Source organism: Gossypium hirsutum, chromosome A05 (assembly GCF_007990345.1).
Source record: "Gossypium hirsutum isolate 1008001.06 chromosome A05, Gossypium_hirsutum_v2.1, whole genome shotgun sequence".
Taxonomy (NCBI): Eukaryota; Viridiplantae; Streptophyta; class Magnoliopsida; order Malvales; family Malvaceae; genus Gossypium; species Gossypium hirsutum.
In genome coordinates, this window is record NC_053428.1 from 28,985,874 (window position 1) to 29,007,383 (window position 21,510).

At 32.5% G+C, this 21,510-nt stretch overlaps 1 protein-coding gene and 2 long non-coding RNA genes across 4 annotated transcripts; 2 read left to right on the forward strand and 1 right to left on the reverse strand.

Moving 5' to 3' along the window:
* Window positions 1-1,584: 1,584 nt before the first annotated feature.
* On the reverse strand, window positions 1,585-10,203 carry LOC107957563 (uncharacterized). Of its 2 annotated transcripts, XR_001700495.2 has the most exons (4): window positions 10,055-10,203; window positions 9,076-9,173; window positions 4,665-4,731; window positions 1,585-1,877 (listed from the first exon to the last, which is right to left on the reverse strand). It is a non-coding gene; the product is annotated as an uncharacterized lncRNA (long non-coding RNA). The 2 variants fall into 2 exon arrangements; XR_001700494.2 differs by lacking the exon at window positions 1,585-1,877 and having other exon boundaries at window positions 4,499-4,731.
* Window positions 7,843-9,106, forward strand: LOC107957564 (uncharacterized). Its single transcript, XR_001700496.2, has 2 exons — window positions 7,843-8,067; window positions 8,958-9,106. It is a non-coding gene; the product is annotated as an uncharacterized lncRNA (long non-coding RNA).
* A 1,279-nt stretch (window positions 10,204-11,482) lies between the features above and the next one.
* LOC107957562 (uncharacterized) lies at window positions 11,483-12,477 on the forward strand. The gene is made up of 2 exons (XM_016893101.2): window positions 11,483-11,593; window positions 11,694-12,477. The coding sequence occupies exon 2, from the start codon at window positions 11,754-11,756 to the stop codon at window positions 12,216-12,218; it is 465 nt and encodes a 154-aa protein (XP_016748590.1). The 5' UTR covers window positions 11,483-11,593; window positions 11,694-11,753; the 3' UTR covers window positions 12,219-12,477.
* Window positions 12,478-21,510: the final 9,033 nt, after the last annotated feature.

The window sequence follows — 21,510 nt, forward strand, 5'->3', positions numbered from 1 at the left end:
TCATTCTCATTACTATGTTCATTTGAATCACCAAATCCCTCATTAGGTATATCATCTCCCATAGGAACCTCGCTTGGAAGAACACCAAACGAAGGTACCCATGCATTCTCTCTAGTGGCTATAATGCCACCAAACATTTGTCATATTAACTCCTTCAATCGTGGTTCAATTCATTTCTTCTTAAATCTTTTAAAATCAAGATTTTCCTACATAACATGTTAAATGTTAAATGTTATACTGAGATTTTTATATTTGTAAATTATTAATTTTAATAAACTTTATGCATTAAAATAATGATAAAGTTAACACTAACATGTATTTTTTCAGGCCACCATTCGTCCGTAGCATTGACCGTCATTTTAGATGGACACCATCCTATACATGTAGATTCTTTAAGCAACTCCCTCCATAACCTCCATTCCTTTTTTAATGTATCCTACTTATTTTTCAATTGAGGTGTTCTATAATTTTTTTTGTGTTTTGGCTTGAAAAAGAGCAATGACATTTTCTCATCATTTTGACTTTAGATAAGTTGTCGATCTATTACCAGCATTGACTTCATTCACGCAAAGTCCACAAAATATCAACGTCAGCTCATCATCCCAAACAGCATCATTTATAGATGACCATTATAACAAATATAAGCAAACATATATCTTAAGATATTGTAACACCCCTAACCCGTAACCGTCCCCGGGATAGGTTAAAAGGCATTATTGGACTTGTCATTTAGTTCAGAACAATTACAATTAAAATATCATCTCATTATAGTAAATGTCATTCATTCACGTTCGTTATGAACATAAAATCGAGCATACAATACTTAAATATGCATTCAGGACCAACTCGGTCTCATATAAAAGTTTCGAAAACTTAGAAAATTTTCAACTTTTAAAAGGTCACACGCTCATGTGAACAGGTCATGTGCCTCACACGGCCTTAGAACGCCCGTGTGTCTAAGTCGTGACAAAACAAGGCATACATACTGACTTATCCACACGGTCACAAGACACACCCGTGTGCTAGGCCGTGTGAAAATTAAGGAGGCTACTGACTTGGCCACACGGCCGACCACACGTCCATGTGCCAGCCCATGTGCTACACACGACCACTAGACACACCCATGTGTCTAGGCCCTATGAAAACTGGATGGTATAATGACTTTAATTCGTAGGGTACCCTAGGGGACACACGGCCGTGTAACATGATCGTGTGTCGCACACGGCTGAGACACACGCTCGTGTCTCTACCCGTGTGGACAAAAATAGGCCATTTGAATAGCCAAAATTGCCACCCTAAAACACAAGCAAATACATTCAAATTTGACCTCATATGAACAACTCAATTTGCAGCCAAATGAACCAATTCAATACACAAATAAAGCTATATCCAAACTTACCATTCACATGTTCATACACCTATATAACATCATATACAATTCATCCATTTAACCTCCTAAATTAAGACTACCTTTGCATAATCTCATATGTAATACCCCCTACCCGTACTCATTGCCGGAATAGGGTACGAGGCATTATCGGAGTTTACGAATTAATTTTTTTTACTCAATATAGCCCCTTTATAGATATCTAACCTGCCTTGCAATATTAAACCGAGACCAATCCACATCAACCAATCCAATTCAACATATTTTCAAGATAGATTCATGCATTTTTATAAGATAACTTCATCACATACCAAAACCAAGATTTGTTAACCATACCAATGGCTGACCTTACATTCATATCACATTAACATTTACTTTATTAGCTTATACATGCCATTGATTTCCAAAATAAAGTTTCTTGATATACCGAAATCTTGAGGTTGATAGTGTGATGTATCTCCGACCGAATTCGACCTCCGAGCTCTTAACACTACAAAACAGGGGAAAAGGAAACATGGTAAGCAGTTTGTGCTTAGTCAGCTCATGTAGCAAGAATTATACTTACCTAATATTTTCAATACAATCCAATAAACATTCAAATATCCATTCAATGCATTATTAACTTAACATGCACAAACTCAACATTTAAGTTAGTCCATTAATTTCCATGTGTCAATAATAATATATATCATGATTGATGAACTCATCAATACCATGATTTCCATTCCCTTATTATTTTTCCATATTTATCCTGTTGAATTTCTCGGAATTTCGATGGATTTTCAGAGGTACACTTTTAGTGTACATTTCTGGGTCCGTCAATTCATATTCATGTGCGCACATTTCTATTTCAGAGAGCACACTCCCTCGAACCTCATCCTTACAGCGGGATTACCAGTCCAGGCTAAATCCCCTGTAATATAAACTCATAGAGTATTGTCGGGATTACCAGTCCAGGCTAAATCCCTTGCAACAACAATTACTCTAATGAGCTTGGATCTGAATTACCAGTCCAGGCTAAATTCAGACCCTAATTCGGATTACCCGTCTGGGCTAAGTCCATTTTATACATATTCTTTTGGAGGGCTATATCAAGATAGGATCACCCGTCTGGGCTAGATCCTTTTTACCGTCAATTCCTTTTCAGAGATCCATCGAATTTTCCTTTCATTCAACCAGGATTTCTTCCCCTTTATCAAATATATCAATGTTTCATCAAATTTCATACAATGAATATTAAAATCGTATTCACATCAATAACATACATTTCAAGCATTTAAGAATATAATTCAAGTTACATGAACTTACTTCGATACTTGTTCGTATACACAAACCTACTGATCCTGAACTTTTTCTTTTCCTTGATCTAGCTTCGTATTTGAATTTTTTGGATCTAAATAAATAAATTTAATTATCAATTTAATACATTTCATGTTCATATGCAACATTCTCTATAATTCAACTATTATTTATAGTTCATTCAAAGTTGTCTACTTGAGTCATAGTCACTAAATTATTTTTATCTTGAGCTACAGAAATCCAAATTAGGATCCGCTAATTTTCCCTGAAACTAGACTCACATATCTTCTTACTATAAAATTTTCAGAATTTTTGGTTTAGCTAATAAGTACAGTTTATTCTTTAAAGTCACCTCTATTCTGCTGTCCAACAGTTCTGACCTCTCTTAACTAAAAATTAATTATTAATTATCTCTTCATACAGTATTTGAATGATGTTCTCGTTTATTTATATTAAAAATAGACTCATTCAGGATTCTAGAAATATAAATTTAAGCCCACAATTATTTTTCTTCAATTTTTATGATTTTTCAAAGTCAGAACAAGGGAACCCGAATTTATTCTGAATTTGTCTCGCAAAATTCATTATATCTCAAGATTTACAAATCTATTTCTTACACTATTTCTTCTACGAGAAACTAGACTCAATAAGCTTTAATTCCATATTTTGTTTATCTTCTAATTATATTTATATAATTTATGGTTATTTTTCAAAGTTAGCCTATTGCTGCTGTCCAAAACTGTTTTAGTGCAAGCTGTTTATTACCATTTTTCCCCTAGGCTTTTAATAAATGATAATTTCGTCCCTACTCAATTAGCCTCTCAATTGAACTGATTTTTCTCAATTAACACTTTATTCTATCACCTTAAACTAGTTTACAACCTTTGAAAATCATAATTTCAGCACTAGACTTTAATTCCAAACATTTTCACAATTAGGTCCTAAAAATCAATTTCTATTGAAATTACCTAATAAAATCATCTCATAAATAAATTAAAGCTTCAATTTTATTCTATTTCATCATAAACTTACAGCACTCAACCATGGTGACTTTCAATTTCATCAATGAAATTAAAAACTAATGAATTTAATAGTAGGACCTAGTTGTAAAAGTCTTAGAAACACAAAAATTAAAAGAAATAGGCAAGGATTAACTCACTTGGTGCAAAAATTATGAAATACCAGCTTAGAGAACCCCTCCTATGACGTTTTGGCTGATGAGAATGAAGAAATATAAAGAGAAATCTAGATATTTCCTATTTAGTCCTATATTTATTTAGTTAATTATGCAATATTTCTATTTTTCCCTTAAATCATCAATTTTCCGGCTGATTTCATGCCCTTTCCATCCAGACCAAATAAATTTTGAGTCTAATTTCCTTTTAAATCCTTTCTCATTAGACACTTAAGCTATTTAATCATTCTAGCAACTTTGACAACTTTTATAATTTAGTCCTTTTCATTTAATTGACTTCCCAAACATTAAAATTTCCTAAAGAAATTTTAATACCGCATCACTAACATTTCATAAATATTTATAAAAATATTTCCAACTCAGTTTTATGAGATCGAGATCTCGATACTTTGTTTTTACCCAATTTCTTTAATAATTTCTTTTTCTAACTAACCACTAAATCGGTAAAATTTTCTATCGATATTTTAATACGATTTTACTATCATATAAATATTCATGTAAAAATATTAAGATAAATTTCTCTTTAAATCGGATTTGTGGTTATGAAACCACTATTCCGATAACCTTGAATTTAGGCCATTACATCATACATACATTATCATACTAAAACCATACCATGATTAAACACACACATATATAACCAAAACATAGTACCAAATAAGCCAAATCACATGGCTTAACTTATATACAATTCTTACTCAAAACATGGTTCCAAAACATAACTTATACTATCAAACTAGCCTATACATGCCATATTTACAAAGGTTCATAAGTTCAAAATACCAAACGGAAATTTGGATAGTGTGACGCGGAACTCCGACTTGTCTGGAACGAGTGAGCTAACGAACCTCTATAAGACATAGAAACTGAAACAGAGTAAGGTTCTAAGCTTAGTAAGTCCGTATAATTCAGAATTAAACTTACCATTTAAAGAAATCAAATGCAATAATAACAGGCCAACAATTCAATATAAATCTATTATCTAATTACACATAATCATCACATGTTAGTCATTCAACTAATACATAAACCATATCTTGTTCATATAACATTATTTAGCCTCGTTGAATCTATTAGAACTTCAAAGGATAATCGAGTGAACAATGTCAATAATCCGTTAATTCATCATCATACATGCTTTTTCGAGGCATGGCCAGTAAGCTCATTATGAGCTGATAACAGTGAACTCGATTGAGTTGGAAACGGGAAGCTCTATTGAGCTGAATGGGAAGCTCATACGAGCTATGGTGAGTCTGCAACAAACGCAAGAGCTCGACCATTTCGGTAAGTACAGTAACATGTCACTCATATCCAATGAATTCTTATAAATTCAACTAAAGCTTGATAACACATTCGATATATCATCAATTAATTCAATTATAAACATTCAATTCAACCATTGCAAGTATATTATAGTTTGATTCTAATTATACGAACTTACCTCGAGTTGCTCGGATATCAACTAATGGCTACTCGCTAATCTTTTCCTTTCCTCGCTCTAAACCCGAACTCGGTTTATCTTGGTCCGAATTAAGCTTTAAGAGTGCCGAACCCTATAAATCTTTTCTAATTCTCTTTTCTTTGTATTTTTGGCAAGAATGAAGCATATTTTCCATGATTTTGTAATTTTTTATTTATTTAATCATTAATAACCAAAATTACCTATTTAACCTTTAATAATTTTAATATTCACATATATACCAAACCACTAACTTCCACTAACTCCATTTAAGGTCTAATTGACATGCAAGGACTCCCATTTTAATAAGCCATAGAAATTAAACACTTTTAACAATAGTACTCAACTTTTACACGTTACGCAATTTAGTCCTTTTTACCGAATTGAACATTTAAACAATAAAATTTCTTTACAAAACTTTCACAAAAATAATCTATCATGCTTTAAACCTTATTAAAATAATAAAATAAATATTTCAACTTCAGATTTGTGGTCCCAAAACCACTGTTGTGATTTGACCTAAAAACGGACTATTACAGATATCATGGTATATATACATCCACACATTTGTAAAGCTCCTTCAATATTTCTCACAAAAACTCTCTAACAACTTGATTTATTGTACTAAACAAAATAATAGAATATAAGCATTTAATTTTCACTTATATGGGACATGTATACATGTATATCGTGTCTCCACACCGATTTTCAAATATGAATGAAAAAAATTAAGGGCGTCCAATATGAATACTTAAAAAAAAAATAAAGAGTCAATGTGACATAGTCTAGCATTAGCACCAAATCATACGACGTTTCATTTCTTATTGGATAGTTGTATAACCATGTTAGATAGATTTTCCACACTACCTAAGTTTCATATGTCTAGATTTTCTAAAGTGTATAACAGTTTAGCTTTTCAAACACAAAGATCTGTAGGGGAATGAGAAAGCTAAAATTCTTTCAAAAGGGGGATATTTCAAAGTTGTGTTTCTCAAGATTTGTTGGTCTCAAAAGCTTACATAATTTGAAAGGAAAACTGAATAAGCATAAGAACGTATATACATATGGAAAGACTACATCTCTAATATCATTAGAGCAAAACTCAATTGCCTATTCAAATGCAATAAATTAGTTTTTAAACAAACCCTTTGTTCTTAGCCTACCAATTTTTTGTTCTTCAATAATTTTTCCCAATTTTATCGTTTGTTTCATCATTTCAATCTTGTATTAAGAAGAAAAACTACAACTGAGCACTACATTGCACTAAAAAATTCTTAAAAAATTCCCAACTACAAGCTAAATTTTTGCATTCATTGTAGAAGTGGAAACTACAACTTGTATTTGCGGATACCCTAACTAATCAATAATCCAATCTAAACTCAGAAAATTTAGAAACGAGACGAAAACGTAACATGAACATGATACCATACTCAACACAAATATATAAAAACTAACCTTTAGACAAAGAAAAAAGTAGCAGCCACAACAAAAAACAAAGCAAAAAAGTAGGGAGAAACCAACAATAATCACTATTTTAGTTCTCAAATTTGAAAACAAGTGACTTTTTTGTTCCCAAATCTGAAAACAAATAAGGTTGGGAAAGAAATTAGTTTAACTTTCAATGATAAAGTGGTAAAATAATAAATAAAAAGTATGAGTACTTTTGTCTGTTAAAAATATCTACTGCTTTATTGGGTTGAACTGGTGCTAAAACCTCAGGTCAAATTTGAGACTATCAATGTGATTGAAATAAATTTGAACGTACTATTGATGCTGATCCAAACAAGCTATCAGTGAGGTTGATAGCAGTTATCTACCCCAACTGCACCACACTGACATTAAATACTAAACCAAAGGAAGCCTAAATCTAATATCCAACTAACCACTTTGTAAATATGCAAATGCAGAAGGTCCAAAAGCAAATTATAAAAAATAGAATTTTTCTATTTATATTTTTCTTGTAATATTTTTAATATGTCATAATAATTCTGAAACATATATTTATAAAAAATTTCACACATTAATTATTAATATCATATATATATAAACTCATTCCATTTTTATAGTTTTTTAAAATCATGCTTAAAATTAGGGCATCTTAAAAAACATGTCACTTGAATTTTGTAAGGAAAGTATAAAATTATATTCGTGAATCAATCAAGTCTTAATTTGATTGATATTGATATTGATATTGCTGTCATTACAGGAGGATGTAAGTTTAAGCTTGTTTATTTTTCTATTTAAGGGTTGAAAGAAATTACGGCTCTAAGTATTATATAAAAAAAAACCTTTTAATAAAGATGCAAAAGTGGTAGTGAAACTTAAATAAATAAATAAAAAGGTTAGATTTAGGCCTCCTTTGGTTTACCAGTGAAAGTCAGTGTGGTGCAGTGAGGGATAGTAAACTCATTGGTATGCTGTTTGGTTCAACAGCACAGTGCAGTGAAAACTTATTTCAGCCACACTGATATGCTGAAAACAGGCTGGAGGATTCAGCTGCAGTGAAGGCCAGTACAATTGTAGGTATTTTTTTGAGACAAACATACCCATACTTTTATTTATTATTTTACCATTTTAGCCTTGAAACTTAAATTAATTTCTTCCCCAACCACAGTTGTTTTCAGATTTGGGAACAAAACAACCATTTTCTTTTTCATATTTGAGAAGTAAAACACTAATTTCTCCCCTCTTTTTTGCTTTGTTCTTGGTTGTGGCTGCTTTTTGAAGGTATTTTCATTAATTTCTTGTTATATCTAGTTCTGGCTTCTTCTACTCTTCTTTGTCACAGTTTTTATTATTATTACTATTATTTTTGAGAACGAAACAACCATTTTCTTTTGCTTTGTTCTTGGTTTAGCAGTGTTTTAACACTGATTTCTCCCCTCTTTTTTGCTTTGTTCTTGGTTGTGGCTGAGGTATTTTCATTAATTTCTTATTATCTCTAGTTCTGGCTTCTTCTACTCTTCTTTGTCGCAGTTGTTAGTCCTTTTGACTATTGATGTTAAAGCAGTAGATTAATGATCTAATGTTTTAGAAGTGCATTTGGTTAATTCTTTGTCTGTTTGCTGAGAAATGTGAGGTTAAAATTAAAAAAAAATTTACTATTTCTGTTTTGTTATTATTGCACTCAAATTTAAAACCCTGAACAGCAAAAAATGAGCTTAGTTGAATTTGGAGAATTGAAAAGAAAATAGACTTTGGCCTTGATGGGGTTGAGTTTTTGGAAGTACATACAAATAATTCTTTGTTTGTTTGCTAATAAATATGAGGAAAAGCACGATGAACTTTTCCCATTTCTGTTTTCTTCATATGAGCCTATTTTGATTTTCTTTGGCACTCAAATTTGAAGTCCTAATCACCAAAACTAAACTTAGTTGAATTTGGTTAATTGAAAAAATATATGGGAACTGAAAAAAAACAAGTCCTTGTTGTGTTGATGGGATTGAGTTTTTAGAAGTGCATTGGGATAAATTCTTTGTTTGTTTGCTATGAAAAGTGAGAAGAAAATGAACCTTACAATTATATAAATTCTTTGTTTGTTTGTTATGAAATGTGAGAAAAAAAAGTGAGCTTAGTTCAACATTCAATATTATGTTCTTATGATTTGTGTCTTGCAGGTTGGAGGCTCTGAGATGCCTACTTCATTTGTTAGTGTAGAAGCAGGCAAGGTATGTATTTGAAATAGTGAAACTTGTTTAAAATCGTGTAACTGCGAGGAAAAATGTAAAATCTTACCTACAAGTTTGATGTCTGTGTTATCAACCAACCATTGTGCCCCATCTTTCTTAAATCCTGTGAAGTCTGAAGTAAACTCTATTTTATGCATCAGCCTCCTGAAAATGAAAACATATCAACAATTTTAAGCCATTTCTGTAGAACAAAACAAAAGTCAATCCTATCAAGTAGTATCACCATTATTAAAGACATCTGATATTGTCATGCTTCAAAAATACTCTTGATAGGAGCCCTCTCAACTATATTCACTTCATGCATATGTAAATGCAGACAAATGAAAGTCATTACTCCGAAACAAAAGTCATTTCACATGCATAGTTCTTGCTTTTCTAAGCTGATCATGCTAACTTTCATAAGCCGAAACACTAGTAAAAGTCATTACTCCAGCACTTTCAATTCACATTTACAATCAGTAATCCAAATATACCACATCTAGAACAATTTATCAATTTAAATTATATTCAACAAGTACTATTAAAATTTTAAATCTGAAACTAAGTAGGAACAAAGATTTTTATTACAGAGAGAAAAAAAAACCAAAAGAAAAAAGAGAAGAGAGTGGAAGGTCAAACTTTATCAATGGCATGGGTTCTTAAAAAATTATTTGATAACAAAGTAGTTTCTTTTTATTGAGAAATTTGGGTATTCTTTCTCAAGTTTGCTGAGAGAGAAAGAAATGACAGTAAGTTTTTTTTTTTTTAACTTTATTGTGTTTTGGTTTAGTTTACAGTACTTTTATGTTTGTTTCCCGAGAAAATTTCAAATAAGCTGAGAATTATGGAATTCATTTTATCAAAAACTCTTGTTCTTATTATTTATATCTAAATTTCTATCATAAAAAACTCAAATTCCATAGCTTTCTAAACCATAGCAGATTATCAATTAGTCACTATAACAAAAATTATCAAGTGGGTTTTGAAGAGAATTAAGCAAGGAGTTCAAAACTACTAAAATGCAACAAAATTAACTAGAAATTCACCTTGAATTTTGATCTCAAATTGCCGAAATTTCAAAGCTTTTCTTCTCCAACATTCGGCTCCCCAAAAGATGAACATGCAAGCACTAACATTTTTGTGTTTTGTTTTGTCAATATTTGAGTTATTACTTATTTACTATATTAGCCTTTCTAATTGATTTAAACCGGCACATATAGCATGGACATATACGGCACTCATCAAATTAAAAGGGTTATTTACCAATTAAGTACTTAAAATCAATCTTCACTAATAATTTCATCTTAACAATCTCCAAATTACCGTCTATGCTTTTGTCTAAGGTTAATTTACAACATAAGCACTCAAACTTATAAAACCAATCCAATTCGGCACTAAAATGAATGCATGCATGGCTTTCTAATTTTTATGTTTTATAATACTTACAATAATAGTTATCTTACCAAAATAACCTTAAATAACATATAAAAAAAATCATGCATAATGCCATTTAAATTATTATTCTACCGTCCATTACAACTAAATGGTTTAATAACCATGCAAACACTTTAATTAATAAAACCACATACAATTCGATCCTATTAAAACTGCCCTTAATATTTTCATAATTTGCAATCATATCCTTTTTAATTAATTAAGCACACAAACCTTTAAATTTAAACACGAGTTACCTGTCAGTGTTAAGTGTTTTAAAAAGCACATGATGTACTCCTCTGGTAATTTCTTAGAATTATTGAGTTCTGACCTCTAAGGGCATTGCAGGTTCTGTCACTATATGATATTTGAAGATGAAATGAAATGTTATGATTTTATTAAAAAATATGAAAATTTAAATCTAATAATATTTGCAATTAATTTTTATCAAATTAACCCTAAAACTTGAATTACATACTAAAAAGTTGGTACTGCTACATTAAAAAAAAGTCAAACTTAGGTACCAAATGATATATTAAGTCTAAAATTTATTTCCAAAACAAGTTATGCAGTACAATTAGTCTTTGTTTAATTTTATGAAGCATATGATAATCAATTATCCTTTCTATATCCTCATAATTGTTTACCATGGATCTTTGAGAATTTTTCTTTACTGTTCATCTTATGGCTTTCATCTTTTTGTGATGTGTTATTCTTAATTTTTTTATGAAACTATATTATTATATCTAATTATATATTTATGGTTTTATGTTGGTTGACATTTAAAATCAAAATAATAATAGATGGTAAAGACACGAAAATTTGTGGAGGGAGATAGTACCTTAGCAACAAAAGCTGTTTGGGATGATGAGCTGACATTGATATTTTGTGAGCTTTGCGTGAATGAAGTCAATGCTGGTAATAGACCAACAACTCATCTAAACTCAAAAGGATGGGAAAATGTCGTTGCTCTTTTTCAAGCAAAAACACAAAAAAATTATGGAAAACCTCAATTGAAAAACAAGTGGGATACATGAAAAAAAGAATGGAGGTTATGGAGGGAGTTGCTTAAGGAATCTACAGGTATTGGATGGTGTCCATGTAAAAAGACGGTCGATGCTACCGAAGAATGGTGGGCTGAAAAAATACAGGATAGTGTTAACTTTATCATTATTTTAATGCATAAAGTTTAGTGAAATTAATAATTTACAAATATAAATATCTGAGTATAACATTTAAACTTTTATGTAGGAAAATCCTGATTTTAAAGGATTTAAGAAGAAAGGAATTGAACCACGATTGAATGATTTAATGTGGCAAATGTTTGGTGGCATTGTAGCCACTGGAGAGAATGCATGGGCACCTTCGTCTGGTGTTCTTCCAAGTGGGGTTCCTATGGGAGATGATACACCTAATGAGGGATTTGGTGATTCAGATGAAAATAGTAATGAGAATGAAAGTATCCTTCCTAATGAGGTACCATCAAACCCTCCTCGTGAAACTCCTAATCTAAGAAAGGAAACACTTGGGGTTGTACACGGTAAAGGAAAAAAATCAAGTTCAAGTAGAAAATCATCAAGAGATTCATTGGCTACTCATATTGAGAAATTGTGTGAGAGTATGGCTAGTCCAAGGAAGTCGGTGAATGAAATTGTTTTTCCTCACTCTGAATATACTATTTCAAATGCAATTGATGCTTTGCGTGATTTGGGAGATGAAATTCCAAAAAAAGATGAACTGTACTATTTTGCCATCAAAATGTTCCAAATCCGGTGAAACGAGAAGTGTTTTTGAACTTAGATCCAGATGTTAGGGTTTGGTGGCTTCGACGTGAGTATGCTGAACAAAATCCAATTGCATCATTTTCATCCTTGGTAGCAACATCCTCCTTTCCCTTCTAACCATACCATCCATCACCTCCACCATAAGCTCCTTAGAATTATTATTGTAATATAACTATGCTACTTTTTTATATGTAAAACTAATGTATGATCTACTTTTTCATATGCAAAACTAATGTATGATCTACTTTTTTATATGTGAACCTAATGTATGATATACTTTTTTATATGCAAAACTAATGTATGATCTACTTTTTATAGGTAAACCTAATGTATGATATTTTTTATGTTTGGTATTTTTAGCTATGCTTTTATTCAATTTTTTATGTTATATAGAATGTCACAAGTTATTAATTTATTTTTATTTGATTACTTTTTCAGGTTATGGATGAATTTAACAATATGTATAATAGTTTTTATATGAATTATGATACCCCTGAATTAAGTGAAGAAGCTCAACGAAGAATAGCCACAATTGTTACACAAGTTGAGCACAACAATTATCATGAAGAGGAAGAACAAGTGTTAAGCGGTGTATTGATACACCATGAAACTTATTTCACTAAGCAACCGTTTATGGATTCAAATTATACAGGTCAAATGTAGGTGGACGAAATATTAAATGGGCATGATGATCATTGCATGAATAGTTTTAGGATGCCAAAAAATATATTTCACAGCTTGTTGCATGATTTGCAAACCAATTATGGCTTAAAGCATGGGAATGTATCTACGATGGAGAAGTTAGCATTATCATTGTATATTCTTAGAAATAGAGAATCAAATTCAAATGCAGCAGAGCGATTTCAACAATATGGGGAAACTGTTAGTCGAATTTTTACTGATATGTTACATATATTTGCTCGAATGAGAATAGACGCGATTAAACCCACTGAAGGTCAATTCGAGGAAGTACCGAACCATATTCGACATGATACAAGATATTGGCCTCACTTTAAGGTAAAATTTACACAATATTTATATTTTTAAAATATAAATTATTTCTAACTTTTATCTCATTACTTGTATTTATTTTAAAGGATTGTATAGGGGCCATAGATGGAACACACATAAAAGCATGCATTTCGCCTTCTTGTCAAATACCTTATATCGGACGGGAAAGGTGAACCAACTCAAAATATTATGGCAGTTTGTGACTTCAACATGTGCTTTATTTTTGCATTTCTTGGTTGGGAAGGAACAGCACATGACAGTAGAATTTTTTTGCAAGCACTTAGAAAACAAGAGTTAAAGTTTCCACACCCTCCACCAGGTTGAACTTTAATTTTTTTAATTAATCTTTACATAAAAAACAATATTAAAATTTTTAATTTTTTTTTAACTTGATATTATGTTTTACTTTTTTGTAGGAAAATATTATCTTGTGGATTCAGGATATCCACAAATGGCAGGTTTTCTAGGTCCATATAGGGGGGAACGATATCATTTACCTGACTTTTATCGAGGTAATCATCGAGCATCTAGAAAAAAAGAAATTTTTAATCATGCCTATTCTTCGTTATGCTCTGTGATTGAACGAACATTTAGAGTGTGGAAAAAAATGGCCAATATTAAGAGATATTCCAAGCTATTCATTCGACAAGCAAGTTTTAATAGTTATTGCAACAATGGTTTTGCATAATTATATTCGAAGACATGCTTGGTCAAATGATGAGGATTTTCGACAATTTGAGAATATACCCAACATGCCAATCTCTTCAGGCCATTTTGATAGAGGTGAATCGAGTTCTTCTAACAGTGAAAGTGACCTTGAAATTGCAATGTTAAGGGAAACCATTGCAAATAGTTTAATGAATCAATATTTGTAAAAATAATTTTGTATCATAACCTAATTTCTAGTAATAATGAAACTTGTTATGTCTTATGTTACTATATACATATATTTATTAAAAATTATTCGTTTAGATACTTCAAAATTTGATCCAAGTATAATGTTAATATTTGTGAAAATAATATTTATCATTGTTATAAAAGAATATTTAACTATAAAAAATTAAAAATTTATTATCATTTTATCTAATAAATAATTTAAATTGATTATATAATTCATTAAAATATTTATAATAAAATATTGGAAGATAAATTTTAATAATTTATTAAATTAATTTATAAATTTACATATTTTAATAATTTTATATAAGTAAAATAATTTAAAATTTTCTATTATATATCAACTCTAATATGATGTCTTTAATAGTCATTTTTTATTTTCACCTCACCGCTACAGCTGCGTTTAAATTTAAACACACACTCCACCGTTGTTTCTAATCTCACCGCTACAGTATCCAATCTCACCGCTACAATAACCAATCTCACCGCTACAGTAACTAATCTCACCGCCACCGCTGTTTTTAACCTCACCGGAGGTAATCATACCGCCCATCCAAACTAAGCCTTAGTTTCTAAAAATATTTTTTAGTTTTAGAAATTAATTTTTTAAACTATTGAAAAATATGTTTAATAAATATAAATAAAATTATTTTTAATAATGAAAACATATTTGGCTTTTATTTTTTATAATAAAAATTTGAGAATTAGAAAAAAAATTACATCTATATGATTTCAACCTGGGTACCAATTTAATATTTAAAAATTTGATTAGAAAAATTTAATTGATTTTTTCCAAGAATTTTTTGTGAAAACTAGAAAATAATTTTTATATATTTTTAGTTTTCAAAAATTATTTTTAAAAATTTCAACCAAATATATTTTATTTAATGTTTTCTATTTTTCAAAAAAAAAAAAGCCAACTAAAACTAAAGTGGCCTCAGTTTCATAAAATCAAACGAAACCTAAATCCCTCTACGGCCTACGGCCTATGCATATATACTAATAGAGAGAAAGCAAAGCAGAAAGTCAAAATGAAAAATGCCCACAAAAGTTATCTGTTAAAAGAAGCAATGTAGAGATGGAAAGATGCTCAACTATTTTAACTTTGAAAAAAATGAATATGTGCCCACCATGTGTTCGAAATTTTAACCCAAAAGAGCAAAGCAATTTGAGTATATTCCTTCTTGTAAAGCTGTAATTTTGAGCTATTTCTTTTCTATATCAGGCTTCAAGATTAAATTTCGTCCTTGGTCGGATTTGGAAGCTGCATTTGAAGTTTCCATTTTTCACATGTTTCTTTGCAAATTGCAATACAATATTATCAAATTTCCATTGTTTTTATAGATATGGGTTTACGTTCATTACCAAAAATATGTTATGCGCCTTGGCGTAAGATCTAGTCACAGGTCTAGACAAGAAAGTATCCTTGCTTCGACCTATGGTTACTCAAAGGCAGATTCGTCTTTGACTGAACCCCCTTCCCAAACTAACGTTTGTGATAAAAAATAAACTCCCCTTTTATTTCATATTGGCAGCCTTTTTATAGGCTGTTAATTACAAAGAAAAATCCTAATCTAATTCCTAGTTTAAAGTCCTAATAGAATTCCTAATTTAAAGTTTATAAGGAAATAAAAAACCTAGTAAAACTAAAACTCCTAAAGAAATTAAATAAATGTAGAATTCTAATTCTTATTCCTCCGTTGATATTGTTTTCCAATGAAAACATCTATATCATTACTCCCCCTCTCGGAGTTGAGCTTGTCCTCAAGCTCAAATTCAGGATAAGCTGCTCGAAAATTATCAATTGGTTCCCAAGTGGCATCTTCTTGAGGACATCCTGCCCATTGCACTAATAGTTCCCGTCGACCCCGATTAAGCCTGGTATTAATAATAGCTTGTGGAGTAGGCAAGGCCTTGCCATCATATACTAAGGGCAAGTCTCCTACCGCATTTGGATGAGGTCCCTTATATTCTTTGAAGAAAGAAACATGAAATACATCATGTATTCTGCTACCTGTAGGTAATTCAAGCTCATAGGCCACTGATCCTATTTTGTTCAAGACTTTAAAAGGACCAAAATATTTTGGCAATAACTTGTGATGCTTCTGTTTAGTTATCGTCAATTGTCGATACTGTTGAAGCCGTAACCAAACCCAATCCCCGACTTTAAAATTCAACTCTCTGTGCCCCAAATCATAAGTGGCTTTCATTCGTTGCTGAGCTTGCAAGAGTCTATCCCGAGCATTGTGTAAAAGTGCATCCCTATCTTGTAGAGCCGTATCCACAGCTTCAATCCTTGTAGAACCAGCTGAATAGGAGAGAAGTCGAGGTGGATCCCTACCGTATACTAATTGGAAGGGAGTGGCCTTTAGGGCAGTGTGATATGAGGTGTTGTAGCAATACTCAGCCCATGGAACCCAATCGACCCACTGTCGTGGATGATCACTAGAGAGGCATCGTAGGTACATTTCTATTGTTCGGTTAACTACCTCTGTCTGACCATCAGATTGGGGATGGTATTATGAGGAAAAAGCGAGCTTAGAACCACTTTGACGAAATAATTCCTTCCAAAACAAGCTGAGGAAAACTTTATCACGGTCTGAAACTATGGATTTCGGCAAGCCATGAAGTCGGAATACCTCTGTAAAGAAGACGGTAGCAACAGATATAGCAGTAAATGGATGGGACAAAGGTAAAAAATGAGCGTACTTCGATAGTCTGTCTACAACCACCATAAGTATCGATTTCCCTTTTACTTTGGGTAGACCCTCCACGAAATTCATAGAAATATCAACCCAAATATGTTGTGGTATTGGAAGAGGTTGAAGTAAACCTGCGGGCTGTAAATTTTGCCATTTGTGGCGTTGGCATACTAAACAATGTTGCACAAATTCTGAGGTTGCAAGCTTCATTCCTTTTCAAAAAAAATCTTGGCGAAGATGATGCAATGTTTTCAATTCCCCTTCATGTGCCATAGCATGTATAGAGGAGATAAGAGTGGGAATAATTGGTGAGGTGGGTAAAAGGTACAACCTCCCTTTGAAGAAAATCAACCCATATTGTGCAACCCAATCGGGCCTCAACTCTCCTTGTAGAATTCTTTGCTGGAGTTGTGATAATTCTGGGGAAGCTTCTATTTCTCGTCTGATGGCTTTAAGAATTTCAACTTGAGGGAATGAAATAGTCATGAGGTGTGGTAAGTCTTTGTCTTTTCTAGATAAAGCATCTGCAGCCCTGTTCAACTTCCCTGCTTTATATTCCACTCGGAAATCAAACCCCATTAGCTTGCTGATCCAATGTTGTTGTAGGGATGTCGTAAGTCGTTGGTCTAACAAATACTTAAGACTGAAGTGATCAGTACGGATGAGGAAATGCCCTCCCCAAAGATAGGGTCGCCAATGAGTCACTGCCTTTGCCAAACCAATTAATTCACGTTCGTAGGCAGCCAACTTAAGGTGTCGATCTGCAATCTTGCAACTGAAAAAGGCAATGGGGTGTCCCTTTTGCTGTAGTACAGCTCCAAACCCGTTGTCCGAAGCATCACATTCAACCACAAATTCCTCCGCAAAGTTGGGTAATTGCAAAACTGGGACTGCTGAAAGAGAAGTTTTTAATTGGGTGAAAGCAACATCAGCTTCCTTAGTCCAGTTGAAAGCATTTTTCTTTAGAAGAGATGTTAAGGATGCAGCCACTTGTCCATAATTATTGATGAATTTTCTGTAATATCCTGCCAACCCAAGAAAGCCTCGTAGAGCCTTGGTAGTTTTAGGAGTTGGCTAATCGGTGACATATTTAATTTTAGTGTGATCAACCTCGACCCCTTCACCATGGATGACATGACCGAGGTAGGTTGCCTGAGACTCTCTAAAGAAACACTTGGATTTCTTTAAGAACAACATATTATCCCGCAAGAGTTCAAAAACTAATTTTACATGATGCATATGTTCAGTCCATGTTTTGCTATAAATTAATATGTCATCAAAGAAGACTAAAACAAACTTACACAAGTAAGGGCGAAAAATGTCATTCATCAAACTCTGAAATGTGGAAGGGGCATTGGTAAGCCCGAATGGTATGACAAGAAACTCAAAGTGTCCATGGTGGGTTCGAAAGGTTGTATTTTCCACATCAGTAGTTGCCATTCTAATTTGAAAATATCCCGATCGTAAATCCAATTTTGTAAAATATTTTGCCCCATGAAGTTCGTCCAACAATTCATCCACGACAGGAATTGGATATTTGTCTTTAACAATGCAAGCATTAAGCTCTCGATAATCGATGCAAAAACGCCATGACCTGTCATGCTTCTTTACTAATAGTACTGGAGAAGAGAATGGTGATCTACTGGGTCGAATGATTCCTTGTTGTAAAATTTGGTCACACTTCTTCTCAATCTCATCCTTTTGAAAATGTGGATATCGATAAGGCCTGACTACAATTGGTCCCGTTCCTGGTTTGAGAGTTATACGATGGTTACATTTACGGTTAGAAGGTAACCTAGACGGTTCTTGGAATAAATGCGCAAATTCTACCAGTAGCTTATCTAATACTATATTAGTTAAATCCTGTCCCTGTATCAAGCTGAGTCGTGGAACTTTCTCTAGGTGCTGCCCTTGCCAGAGTATCTTCTTCTTGTTTACTGCAAATTGCATAATTAAGGAGCTGAAATCCCATAAAATTGGACCAAGGGTACACAACCATTTAACCCCCAAAATCATATCAAACCCTTCTAATGGTATTGTATAAAAATCAGCTTGAAAGTTGTCATTGGCCACAACGAACTGTACTGATTTACAAATGCCAATGCTAGGAACCCGTTCTCCTTTTGCCACACATACTTGCAACCCCCTTTTCTTTTGTATTTTCAGTCCCAATCTTGGCACTAGACCTTCGCGTAGAAAGTTATGTGTACTGCCTGAATCAACGAGAACTAACACTGTTTTTCCTGACACCTTTGCTGGTAGTTGCATAGTAGATGAATTACAAGTTCCTCTAATGGCATGTAAGGAAATTTCAAGATCATCTACCTCATCATCTTGCCCATCTTCAATATCTGGTACTTCTATCCAAAATAGCCTTTTACATTTATGCCCCATGGAGTAAGACTCGTCACAATTATAACACAATCCCTTAGCCCTTCTCTCCGCCATCTCTGCTCGTGTCAATCTTTTGATAAATGGTGCAGAAGAACCTATTTTGTTGTTATTCCCCATTAGTTTCGTTGTTTGTTCTCCTCCATTTTCAAAGCTCTTAGTTGTTGGAATAATGGAATTGCTGCCAGTGTTTTGGGAAGCTGACCAGTTTAGATTGGTTTGAGATAACATCTTGGAAGAGACTTTTTGTTTCCGTTCCAAAGCTCGAGCCATATTCATTGCAACTCTAAGGTTTCCCGGTTGTTGCATCTCGATATCAATTCTAAGTTCCTCTACTAATCCGGCAGTAAAAAAGGTTTACTTGTTGTCGAGGTTTAAGATCAGTAGTCCTAGCCAGTAGTGATTGAAATTGACGTTGATATTCTTCTACCGTCCCAGTTTGTCTCAAGTTTGCAAGTTCCCCCAAGGGGTTATTACTCATAGGTGGCCCAAACCTGACATGACAACACTCTTTAAAGCGCTCCCAATCCAGATTTGCCTCCTCTTCCTCGATTTGATCAAACCACAATTGTGCTTCTCCTAAGAGATGGAATGAAGCTAACCCGACTTTGTCTTCTTCGTTGGTCCGCTGATTGCCAAAAAAATTTTCGCATCTTTTTAACCATCCTAAAGGATCACCAACACCATCATAAGTGGGAAATTCTATCTTGGAGTATCTTGGCACCATGCCCCTACCGTGTTGTGAATCTGAATTTCTTTTCTTGCCTCCACTGCTGCCTTGTTCTTCATTATTTTTTTCTAAATTCTCTTTCGTTGTCTTTTGGACTGAAAGAGATAAAATCGCCATCTGCTCCTCTGATGCTTGTTGCCTTGTAGTCATTTGTTCCATAAATGCCTCCAGCTTGGCTGTCAAAGTTTTTTCGTCACCCATGACAGCTGACTCCGATACCAAGTTGTTATGCGCCTTGGCGTAAGATCTAGTCACAGGTCTAGACGAGAAAGTATCTTTGCTTCGACCTATGGTTACTCAAAGGCAGATTCGTCTTTGACTGAACCCCCTTCCCAAACTAACGTTTGTGATAAAAAATAAACTCCCCTTTTATTTCATATTGGCAGCCTTTTTATAGGCTGTTAATTACAAAGGAAAAACCTAATCTAATTCCTAATTTAAAGTCCTAATAGAATTCCTAATTTAAAGTTTATAAGGAAATAAAAAAACCTAGTAAAACTAAAACTCCTAAAGAAATTAAATAAAAGTAGAATTTTAATTCCTATTCCTCCGTTGATATTGTTTTCCAATGAAAACATCTATATCAAAATACCGCTTAAAAAGCTTGTTACGAGAATGGATTTTTCCTTTTCAACAAAACAGTCCTAATTTCACAATAAAGTAGTTTTTTTATTTATTTAAAACATCTCTCGGATATGCATACTGGAAATTAACGTTTTATTTTTCGATGTACACAAGACACAAACCCTTCAAACATTTGTGACACCTAAATCACAGTACATGGGTACAATCTGACACCCGTAGTTGAATCAGCACTAGATTCTACTATAAAATCTCACCCACTAACATGTTTTAACTATACTAACTCTATAAGGTATTTCACAATGGATTGTTGGATTAATTTTGCTGGAGTATCGGTACGGATGGTTGATTTGGGCTAAAAAATGATTTGATTTAGTAAAATTAATTTTTTCTGTTTTAAAAAATAACTTTTATAAATTTTTAATAATATATTTAATCAAATGGAAGAAACCAGTAGATGACTACAAAGAAACTTCAAAATTACAACCTACCCTTGATGATGGAACTAGTTAAAATCTTGAAAACCTTGGTATTTGGTTATTAATTAGTATTTGTTTTAAAATTTTATAGAAAATTAGGGTGAATTGCATCATTAGTCACTAAATTATGGGTAAGTTTTCGTTTTGGTCACTTAACTAAAAAAATTATAATTTGCTCATTAAACTATTTGAAAATTTTCATTTAAATAACTGAGCTGTTAAGTTTTTTCTTTTAAAAGTTCTACTAGCGAGCTTTAAGTAATGATTCGATAATTTATACTGTGTATTAGTACCTATCGACGAGTAGAATAACATACTCTATATCCAAGTCGATCTGACAGTCTGTGTCAAAAATCAGAGAAACAAATTGTTTGAATTTTAGTTCGTAAATTCGTGACGTTCAAAATTATTTCCTGAAAAAAATTGAACTGTAGAAGAGGAAATGAAAGACAACTTTTGATTGGTGTAGGCAACGCGAATACAAAAAGGCAT